Genomic DNA, 11,663 nt, shown 5'->3' with positions numbered 1-11,663 from the left:
CAGGGCGGCGGAGGCGCCGAGGCGGGCGCCGCTGGGCGCGGCCTAGGGCGCCGCATGGCGCCTGTCCCCCGCGGGAGCTGCCCGCGGCCCGGGAAACGGGCCGCTGCGTGGCCCTTTCCTGGCTCTGTCGCTCAAGGCGAGAGCTGTCCCGGAGCGCTCACAGCTCTGCCAGGCATCCCTCCCTCCAGCAGCAGGCTGGAGTGTAGCAGAAGGCAGGGTGGCTGCCTGCGCCCTCATCATTCGAGGGCAATATTTTTATTTCCATTTAGTTCTCTTAGGACAGATAATCACACTTCTGTTAGGCTATTGCAGCGCTTTTTTACGCTCGTCTGTGTTCTCCATCTTCTTTTCGCTGTACAGTATGAACTGTTCAAATTTAGTGTGGTAACACGTTGCCAAGCCCATATTTTACGGGAGGGGAAAAAAAGCCCAACAATCTGTAGGCAAAAGTGTGTCATACACCACTGGGACAGAAGTACGTTGCAGGAGACTTCTGCTGTGATAAATTTCAGCCTATATATATATATATATATATATATATAAATATATATATAATTACATGCAAGTTGGGGAACAGATTTTTGAAATAATTCCCCCAAGTAATTAATGAGATCTATTTAATGATAAATAGCATGCAAAAAGAAAGTTATTTAGGCACTGTTAGGCACAATTTTACAGGAAAATTTAAGCTACGTTTAGTTAGCCCTATCCTCCGTAAAATGTTAGTTGAGGCAAACCTATATTAACACCTAAAATTATTTCTTGCAATTAATACCTTTGCATGCATCAGTGTTTCTGGGTTTATCGATTTGTTGTATGTGCACATACATGTGCACATGTGTATGCACTATTGTTTCCTTTTTTTGTATTTTTAGAAGTATATTTGGAAAAAGATTATATAAAATATGATATGGCTGATACTGTAAAAAATATTTTTTAATTTTGTTAGAAAACCTATTTTGAATTTGGAATTGCTCCCGTAAGACTTTACGTTCTGTTTTACAGTAATGAAATTTGAAGAATGAAAATACATTAAGAATATGTTTCTTACTTTTAGGAAATTAACAAAATTACATTTTGTTTTAAGAGCATTGATATGTAAACCTGCTAAAATAATGAGATCCACAGTCTAATTATCTCCTTTTGTCTTCTCTCCCTTCTTTTCCAGATGTGAATGAGGTCAGTATAATTATTTTTCATCTAATAAGTAGCATTCAACTTAATTTAACGGGGTGGACTGTTTATCTGAAGAGTAGCATTTAATAAATTTAATTCCCAGGATAGTCATGGAATGATGCTGATCARGTCCTAGAAGGCATTGCCTGCAGAGGTACCCACCCCAAATTTTCTAGTGGGCTGGCCTTTTTAAGAGCCTGCCTTCATAGGTGTAAAGATCAGGAGGAGAAAATAGCAGAGCAGAAGCATTTGGATATTATACCTGGCAGTTTGGATTAGAGCTGACTCTACCCTAAAGCCGGTTTTCCTCGCTAAACTTCATTACAAAAAAAAAGGATTATGAAAGAATTCAGGTGTGATTTTCATTTGCAAAAATTTTGTAGGCTCTGGTAAATGTAAAGTAGTCTTCAGTGGAATATTCTAACACAGCTTCCCAACCTGAGTAAAAAGCATAGGATATGCTTAAATATATTTATCAAGGAAATTGTAGTGTGAGAAGAGAAGCCTAAGCTTACATGTTATCTTAGTTTAAAATATTGTTATATATATWTTTTTTTAATTCTCTGCTTTACTTTTTTCCAGACACCTGCAGGGCGCAAGGTAAGCATTTTTATTTTCTTATGTGGAAATGAATATGGTATCAGATATACATAGCCAGACTTTGTTGAATGCTGGATGAAAGGCAAATCAACTAAATTAATTATATCCAGTGCTCAGTGAGAACAGCATTAGCACTTAGATGAATAGGAAATAAGAGAAGGGAACAATGTGTTGGCCATTGTAATGTCCAGATAATCTCAAATTTAAATTTAATTGCTTGAACTAAGGGGAAAACCAGACTGCATTGAGGAATCATTCTTGTTCAGCAATGATTGCTTTGGGAAGATTAACTTGGATTGAACAGTGCAGTAATATCCATATGGGTCTAAAGGCTGGGTAAATTCTACAAGTCACTACTGTTAACACAGAGCTAGTTTTTCAGTAGGGAATAAAACATACTGTGAATTGGGCAATGATAATTTACCTGGCATGTTTCTAGTATGGATCAATCTATTTTCAGTAGCATATTGAAGAAAAGGATATTCTGAAAAAATATATAACTACMAAGACTATATGGGTAGTGTTGTTTYTACCTTACATGTACAGAAATTATTTTAATGGGCCTATTTCCCACAGTTTCCATAGTTCGTAAGTTTTGTTTTCTTCCAACAGGGCCCCAGAGGAGACAAAGGACCGCGGGGAGAAAGGGTAAGGAACTGGACTGACATTCATTTACTTGTGATCTTAGAGCAACAGTTGCTGGAAGACCAGTAGGAAAAAGGCTAAGTTTAGGCATTAGTGTGAGATAAAATGAATTTATCCATAACAATTTGCATGGACTATTTTATTTTATTTTATTTTATTTTTTTAAAAAGTAACTTACCTATGTGCCCTGTCAATACCTCTGCAACCTAATTATGGTCATAGGAGCTGACCGGGAGTGACCAAATTCAGAAAGCAGCGTGTTGTTCCATGTGATTGATTTTTTGAATACTTTTTTTCCCCAAAAAATTCACACAATATAAATAGTGCATGAGAATGCAGAAGGGAAAGCTGTCTCATGTAAGTGCAACACTGTGGCATGGTGATAGACAAACCCAGCCTTAATTACCTCTGCCTCCAATGGTGGCTTGAAAAACCTCTTCTTGGCAATTAGATGTTTGTCCTCTCCATGCTGTCAGTCAAAGAGGATATTATTTTGTTAGACCCTACTGAAAAAGTAATAGTAAATTACATCAATTGAATAACTTAATTGTGATATTCACATTCATATTGTTGATATCTGCTTTTCTGATTTGCTTCCATATCAGTGCTGGTTGTTGTAAGGCACTATTACGGTTGTCTGAACAGTGTGCAGTTGTGATTTGCCCTTTTTCTTGAAATGAAAATGCCGTAGTAGTTTTAGCACTGAGAGATTTTTTTTTAGATCGTATGCTTACTAATATAATGAGAATTATTAGGAAGGTATGTCTACATGGTGGACTCTACATTTGTTTTATGCTGCCGCTCTCCAAATCTGCTCAATGAAATGAGGTCCATATTTTATGTCTGGAATACAGCAAACCTAATCCTACTCTGTCAGAAATGTATTTATTTAGGATTTCATCAAGCACTGAATGAAATATTGCACCTCAGTTACCTCGACAGGAAAACTTTGCTGGCTTTGTGTGTTGAGGCTGAATGTGGATAAAGACAAATGTCACTGGGCTTTACATGTTATTTCAAGCCATTGTAAAGTAGTTATGACAGCGGTAGCAGAGGGACGGTATCAAAAGTCTGTAGGACAGTGCTATGTTGGTGTCATCAGATTTGCAATTATACCATTAATAATACAGAGTGGTGAAAACTGGCTTTAGATTTACTCTGATAGAACTGTGCTAGTCGATYCCACTAGGGTTAAACTCTACCAAGCCTCAGTTTCACAGGGAGAATTTTGACTGTCAGGCTGTGTGGAAATCATGCGTTGAGAACTGGTTGCATACAATGACTTTCCCCTTTTGAAAGCTGTGCTTTGATAGTGCAGATCCAATATATCCCCCTCTAATCTTTTCAAATATGAAACTGTAATAAATATATGATGAGTGGCAGAGCAACATAAATTCAGGCTGTTCTTATCTTCCAAAGTTAGGGTAAGTAAAACAACATATATAGCAATGATGCAAAGTGTACTGTAGATGCCTGGTTTTTAAGGAATTCATCATGTCAGAGATTGTTTATCCATGCCTAATATTCACTTTCTAATTGTCTTTTTGGTTCTAGGGTCCGCCAGGTCCACCAGGCAGAGATGGTGAAGATGGTCTACCAGGTCCTGCAGGCCCCCCTGGTCCTCCAGGTCTTGGTGGAGTAAGGCATCCAACCTTTCTATTACTGCAGCTAACCATCCATGCTTGTGGCATCCAAAGGATAAATGAATGTCCACCAGATAGCAGCGGGAACATTTTCTGGTGTTAAGCATGAAATTTGTGCATCCCTTCAATGAAGGTCTCCTTAGGATATACATTATTCCAGAGAAAGATTGATTCTCTGTTCGTTAGGGACTTGTGCACAGGATCAAATCAACCCTGTTTATCAGCTTTAGATCTATGTGTCCATAATGTTTACTGATCAGGAATTGGCTAAATGAGAGAGCTGCTGTTTAGCAGATGGAAAATAAATAACACTTCGCTCTTGGGTTMGAGAGGCAGTGACTGTATTGAAACCAGCTGAAGAAAAAAATGTACCATTAACTAAAATTCTTTATTTAAAAGTCAATACTCCACTTCCTTTGGWTTTTTTTCTATCTGCATCATACTTCGGAACATAAGTGAACTACTTCTCACGTACGCTTTCTGCAGAAATAAAGTGTCCGTCGCTATTCTCTGCAGAATGCTGGCTTTAACCCTTTATGTGCTTGACATTAACTTACACAGGGAGCATGGAGGCATATAGACAGTATCTTACTGAGAAAGTGAAGTAAATCCTCCTGCATGGAGGAATACTCTTTTGCCTTCAGTGTGGGTAGTTATTTATATTTCTATTACCAAACCTAAGACTGCTTTCGTTATTCTGTATTTAAATTTGCAAAGTAAAAAAAGAAAGCAGGAAAGCACTGTCTTCTGTTGACTTCTTTTTTGCACAGAGTTGTTGYATTTTGTTTGTTTTATTTTGTTTTTAACTGAAGAGGGAATCTGTAGCCTGTAAAAATATCTGCAAGACTTCTATTGAGAAAGGATCCAATGTAACGTTTCTAAGGCTGTAGGGTGCTCACATATTCTTAAAGCCAAAAGGCCCACCTCACCCAATAGTCTATCAGGAAAGAGATATGAGTTTTCCTTAAGCAATGCRTAAGAAATAGGTGTAACTTCTTTCATTAGAAACTATACAGAGTGTTTCAAAAATGTTTTCAATTTTAAGTGGTCATTAAGTTTGTTTTTACTTTTCAGTTGACAATGCTGCATTGCTTCTCTGGCACTACTGCATATTTGAGACCAGTGTGTGAAAGGGCCTTTTTATAAAATCCAGTCTTTTAGAGAACAAGTGAACAGAAAATTATTTATAATAGGGCTATGTTTAATGAATTTTAAGTACATTGTTTTAACATACCAGCTAGCAAGCATAGTAAGTTAGATGACAAGTGTATATAGAATGCTAACTAATAATATTGTTTTTTAAAGTAAAATTTTCAGTACTTTAATTTCAAACTTTTTTTCACCTACAGAACTTCGCTGCTCAATATGATCCATCTAAAGCAGCTGATGTGCCAGGACCTATGGTAAGCATGTCATTTATCTCATGATAACTTGAATAGATAGTTGTGTTCAGTATTTTCTGCTGAATCATAATCATTCTTTTAGCTGGAGTAACTCAGAGCATAGCTTAAATTTAGCATTTTGATCATTTGTTACTGAGTCAGACTATAAGCTAATCACTGTATGTAGGACAATATTAAGTGTTTCAAGTATAGTCTATGGATATCTCCAAAGTGAACATCGTTCTACTATTTCTTCTACTTCTTGTGCTGTAATTCTGTCTGCTGATCACTTTTGTGAATCAGTGAATCTTAAAATCTAATGCCAGATAATTCATCTAGTTTGATCTAGTCTTGCTTTACTCATACAGAGACAGAAGAAAATAGTGTTTTAGGAACGAGATTGACCATGAAGGTGCTCTGAAAATAACATAGGTCTTAAAAAAAATCTCTGTATCTCCCTTCCAGCTGGTGACCACTTTTCCTTCCATGTCCTCACAGCCCTTTAGATATTCTTGCACAAGTTTCTGAGAACATTGGCCACCACATTAGGACCTGAGCAATTTGGATGTTAGTATTTGCTACAAGGCTATTCTGATTCCTGCTTTCTGTATTCTACCCAATTGGATATTGAGGAGAACATGACCTCCCATATGGATTTTTAACCTTTCCTGCTACTAGCAGAGCTTGTCAGTGTATGTGGGTAGCAGAATATGTTTTAATAGGTGAGCAGCAGGGTGAGGGCTGGTCAGGATTATAAGTGCTTGGTTCTGTTTCTGAAAGTAGTGTGATGGTAAATGAATAGTTGAAGATATGTTGGCATCTCTACCTAACAGAAATGTTAGCTACTATTTTTCCATGATTAGTATCTCATCTGTTTAAACAAATTCTGTCCTTCATGTCTGCTGGTAGGTTCACCAGCAATACCAGTAGATTCTACCTACTGGTAGGTAAATTAAGTTCCACAAAGGTGGAAGAGATCAGGAAGACAGAAGGGCAGAGAAAAACAATTATGAAATATAAATTTGTGAAGAGATTCACCGGGCTATTTAATACATATGATTCAGACTGTCCAGAAACGGCATTTTATAAAAACTGCTCCAAATTCTTACAGCAATAAGATTGTTGTAGATCCCATAAATAAATATATTTAATCCAAAAGTATTAATACAAAAATTAAAAAGTAGTGGTTTCTGTTCAAACGATCCCATAAAATATCCATTTGGACAATGGCAGTGTAAATTAAAATTCAGAATGTAGTTGTTTCCCTGCTTAATAAAGTTTAAGACAACTGTTAATGAAGTGCTATAAAAATATATATAAAAATTTTTTTAAAAATTCTTTTTCCATATAAAAATCCTTTCTCCCTATAAAAAATTCATTTTAAGAATAGTTTTTGACATATTTTTGAGTTATGTGGTTTCTAAATTTAATCTAGGAAAGTGTGTTTGACATTTTCAGGGATGAAATCAAAATCTGAAGGCTAAAATATTTAAATAGAATAGTTTACCATTTGAAATTGGTGTATACACATACAATACTTGCAGAGAGTTGTTTATTTTCTTCCCAAAACAATGCATGAGCCAGTTAAAGGTCATACTGCCATTCATACAAATGGATTTTCCCTTATGCTTGTCTGCTGTTTTAATGATCATTCTCCCCCAGATATCTGTTCTTGAAAATTGTAGTTATGCCTCCCCCCCTCACCCCCCCTCCAACACTGGAAGCTGGAGGTCTCTGCACAGGAAAGCCAGAGGTATTCAGAGGAATAAAATGGTTCACAAAAGTAACCATTAACAATCTAGAAAATAAAAACAAGCCAATTGCAGGGTTCTCAGCCATAATGAACATCCTTAATGGTGTTAAATATTGTTGCAGTTCATTGGCTTCAAAAGATCTGCTTGTATTTGGGATCCTGTGCAACTTTATGAAGATCCCTTAGCTTCCTCTTAATTTGCTTGATTGCGAATTGAAACCTGTAATCCTTACCATGCTTTTAGAATTATTGGGAATTTGTATTATAAACAAGTTTAAATAGTGGTGATTTTTTAAAAACATTTTTTATTTGTTTCCTCTAGGGTTTAATGGGACCTAGAGGCCCACCTGGAGCATCTGGACCCCCTGTAAGTACAGTAGCATTGATGATTTTTGGGGAGAGGTCAGACATATCTACAAAATCCCAATGTATTCTTTTCAAACACTAACAAAGTCTCACTCGTCTTTTAGGGTCCTCCTGGTTTCCAGGGTGTTCCTGGTGAGCCTGGTGAACCTGGTCAAACAGTAAGTATATGTTTCTTTCCCCCTACACACACACTCTTAGCATTACGAGGCATGGACATGGTGGGCCCATAATTCTTAGGCCTGTTACTCCTATCCATATGCATATCCATGCACATTGGAACTGGATGTATCTGGTTGATCCTGTTGTAGAAACAGAGCTCAACTCTCAGATTCAGACTCCTACAGACTGGAAATTTGTGAACTGCAAAATAAAATTGGGATGGAAGAACCTTGATTCAGTTCAGGCTTCTGTCATATCCGAACTCAAATCAGAAATTAGTAAGAGCCTTATTTAAAGAAGGATGCTTGAACTAATCTTCATTCTATTTTTAATAGGGTCCTCAAGGTCCTCGTGGTCCCCCTGGTCCTCCTGGAAAGGCTGGTGAAGACGTAAGTGGTTATTATTTCATCTCCATTAACACCATGGTTCTGTTTTCTAACTTAGATTGGTATTAAGCTAAACATTCTAGTGACCATGGTTTTTAACATCTTGGTTAATATTTGATGGAAGAATTAAACTCTGAAATAATTGTTTTATACTATAAGAGATGCAGTCCGTTGGAAATAGATACATAAGAATGGATAACTTTAAAATCTCTCCAAAACACATTAGTTACCATTCTGAATATAAGAAGAGGGAAACTTAAAAACATACAAGCCCTCTGTATTTACTGAAAATGAGAAACTCTGTTACTGTCTTTTTACAATTGGTTTAGGGTTTTTTTGTTTTGTTTTGTTGTAGAAAGAGCTTTGCCTTTACTGTATCTGTACCGTGTTTTCTAGGGTCACCCTGGCAAACCTGGAAGACCTGGTGAGAGGGGTGTTGCTGGCCCTCAGGTAAGTGAAGACTTAATGTATATAATACAAAACAATTTTTGTGTCAATGACACATAAAGAAATTTATGAATTGCACCACATGTAGTAGTATTCCTTATATGGATAATTATTAACTTCAGCGCTATTATGAAGTTATGGGTCTTTTTTACCCCAGTAAAGCTATTCTCACTTTGTAATTTCTGTTATTAAGTAGGATTATTAATTATTTACTGGAAGGTTTACATTTTTACTTGCTTGAAGAATGTATGAGAGAAAGTCGTTCATGTTCTGTGTTTTACAGGGTGCTCGTGGTTTCCCTGGAACTCCTGGTCTGCCTGGCTTTAAGGGAATTAGGGTGAGTGTGTCCATGTCTGTGTTTTATACATATATGTGTGTCCATAAAGGTATTTTACCTTTACACTCAAGACTAATGACACTTTAGCATGCTGAAAAGTTCTGTAAGTTCCCTCAGAGGTGTATATTCTAAGTGTATGAATCTCTCTGAAGTGTTTAGTGTCTTCTGATGTAAGAGAATGATTTTTTTAAAAAATACGGTTATCATCATTAACAAAAGTTTTGTATTGAAAGAAAGGTTTTACCTTGTATGACAAGAGTTTGTATATAGCATTTGGTGGAAATAAAAGCATAATTATTTTTCTATTCAATTTAGGGACACAATGGTCTGGATGGTCAAAAGGGACAACCTGGTACTCCTGGCACCAAGGTAAAGATGAAATCTTAAAATGTCAAGTGCATTTACCATTCTTTCTAGCAAGATACATATGAAGTCCCYTCCAATTATTCTTCCATGTTATCATTCAACACTGCTCAGCTGCATAATGTAAAAGCTAGAGCATCCCTGTAAGATGAATAGTGCATCTTAACATGAAGAACCATGCTAGGGYTCTGCTTGAGCAATTAGTACTTCTAAAGAGCAAGAGCTGCAGACCTGGACTCCTAATAATCATTAGTTTTCTAGCAGCACTTAAAATAAGGGTGATTTTCCGGACCTTACAGTACTATGGAAGTGTATTTTGGGTTTAGGTATTTTTTGAGTGCATTAAAATGAACATCTCATCTTTTTTTCTACGTATTTTTGCTGTGTGAGGCTCATGCTCTTCTTTAAGACTTTCTGGTAAAATTTTGAAAGCCAAATAGATCAAAATTGTCCCTTGACATTGTTTTACTTTTTACCTTCCTCACMTTAGCACTTAAGACAATTCTTATTTTTTTTCAGTGTGGTCTAGAAACATTTTTAGAAAACTCTCCATCTCTTAACTCCTTCTTCTGTTATTCCATTCAAAGAAAGAGAAGTCACACTGTAAAGGCTCTCGATTTTATCTCCGTATCTCAGGTCTTAAGATATAAAGCTGAGGCAGGTCCTGATTTCCAACCATTTAACAGGATTGCATGGGAAGTTTGTCAGCTATTTAAGGCAAATAACATAATTCTATACCTGCTCTAGCTAGAAAAGCTGTCAATTAATCTGAACTGGTAATTTGCTCTCCAGACTGTCTCTTACGTGTCTGCTATCCAGTAAATATCAGAGAATTAAAAAAAAAGGGGGGGAGGGGAATAAAGCAAGCTGAGAAGGGTAAGTGAAGCTACTTGCTCTGAACCACCTCTTCYACGAGGATTGCAAACAGCTGCTGCAGTGTCCCAATGGATTCAAGGACAGTTGCAGCCTCTGCACCCCAGGAGCKGATGTGCTCTTATTGCACACTCTGTGCCACAAAAGACACTAAGAGCAGGATTCAGCTGTTGATTCAGCTGTCTCTTGATGCTCTAGTACTCTGTATCTGAAGCATCTTTGAGTAATTTAAGCCTTTGAACTTCCATTTTTTTAGGGAGAACCTGGTGCCCCKGGTGAAAATGGTACCCCAGGACAACCTGTAAGTATTTACTACTGTTMATAATGTGTGACATGGTGTGATAGATACAGTCTAGCCAGCATCTTAGCCAGCCACTGTCATCAGTGACATCCCATCCACCAAGATGCTTTAATGTARTGAAAAGTGAATATCTGGAGCAGCATTTCCTGCCTTCAACCCACTTCATGTGGAGACTTAGCAGAAGAAAAAAATATGTGTCTTTGTTCAGAGAATAGATATAAATGAGCTAATTYGATGTATTTTGCAGGGTGCTCGTGGTCTCCCTGGTGAGAGAGGAAGAATAGGCGCCCCCGGACCTGCTGTAAGTGGCTACTGTCTGCGTGCGATGACCAGCTGCTTGCTGTGGCTTTCTCTGCTCCTCACCTCTTCGGCCAGATTCTAGTTCTCGTGTCCTTTGTTCGTAGGGTGCTCGTGGAAGTGATGGCAGCGCTGGCCCCACTGGACCTGCTGTAAGTTCTTGGTCCTTGACACTCTGGTTGCACTAGATTTTATGTCTAGCTTGGCTTAGAGGGCTGCTCTGGCCTCAGGGAAGTTGGCTTTGTGGACCTCTTTAACACTRTTCTTAGCTGCATACCACACTATCACAAAAAGAATTCAAAAAMCATAAAGCTTCTTGCACACTGTTTCTTAAGAGCCTCAGAATTTAGATTAAACAAAGCTTTAATCTGTGTCAAGGAACCAAGTGTTCTGTTATTTATACTGGTGAATTCAAAGGGAATAATCACCTGGTGATCAGCAGGCAGTGATCATATACAGCACTCTAGCAGATCAGTTCTCCTCCCAAAACTAAAGATACAATGTACGTTTTTTAACAGATACATGCAAAAGACTAAAATTAAACATAACCTCAAACTATATGGGTGCTCCAGGACACAACTTTGAGCACCTGCAATGTTGTCATGTCTGACTAACAGGAGTACCCTTTTGCATTTGGCAGTGACACCTGAGTTACATGAGCTAAGTGTGAAAGGCTGGCAACAAGTTCCTATCTGCCTGGTAAAACTGACCGCTCTAATAAATGCTGATCCAGTGTGGAATTACACATTTGATTTGCCATAGCTTAACACTGGCTTCAGTAAACTTCATTGATCTTGCTGAAATAAATGCATGTATAGGGGTATAGGTTTCAAGCTGTATAAACTTCAGTAGTAGCCCAGAAGAAGCTTTCCCTCCCAGCCTTGAAATTCTGAATAGAAGGACCTAATGGAGCAGCACTTGGTTTTGCCTGATTT

At 37.6% G+C, this 11,663-nt stretch overlaps 1 protein-coding gene across 1 annotated transcript in view; it reads left to right on the top strand.

Annotated features, from left to right (window-relative positions):
- The window catches only part of COL1A2 (collagen type I alpha 2 chain), a 37,740-nt gene that overhangs the window by 951 nt on the left and 25,126 nt on the right, over positions 1–11,663 (top strand). The window contains exons 2-15 of the mRNA XM_026043715.1: positions 1,169–1,179; positions 1,759–1,776; positions 2,389–2,424; positions 3,976–4,059; positions 5,414–5,467; positions 7,522–7,566; positions 7,670–7,723; positions 8,060–8,113; positions 8,507–8,560; positions 8,841–8,894; positions 9,210–9,263; positions 10,387–10,431; positions 10,679–10,732; positions 10,836–10,880. Of these exons, the coding sequence (XP_025899500.1) occupies positions 1,169–1,179; positions 1,759–1,776; positions 2,389–2,424; positions 3,976–4,059; positions 5,414–5,467; positions 7,522–7,566; positions 7,670–7,723; positions 8,060–8,113; positions 8,507–8,560; positions 8,841–8,894; positions 9,210–9,263; positions 10,387–10,431; positions 10,679–10,732; positions 10,836–10,880 (662 nt within the window). The remainder of the gene's footprint in view (positions 1–1,168; positions 1,180–1,758; positions 1,777–2,388; positions 2,425–3,975; positions 4,060–5,413; positions 5,468–7,521; positions 7,567–7,669; positions 7,724–8,059; positions 8,114–8,506; positions 8,561–8,840; positions 8,895–9,209; positions 9,264–10,386; positions 10,432–10,678; positions 10,733–10,835; positions 10,881–11,663) is intronic.

The sequence above is a fragment of the Nothoprocta perdicaria genome, unplaced genomic scaffold (genome assembly GCF_003342845.1).
Source record: "Nothoprocta perdicaria isolate Ctin4 unplaced genomic scaffold, notPer1 scaffold_337, whole genome shotgun sequence".
In the NCBI taxonomy this organism is placed as follows: domain Eukaryota; kingdom Metazoa; phylum Chordata; class Aves; order Tinamiformes; family Tinamidae; genus Nothoprocta; species Nothoprocta perdicaria.
This window is presented reverse-complemented; position numbering and strand designations above follow the sequence as displayed.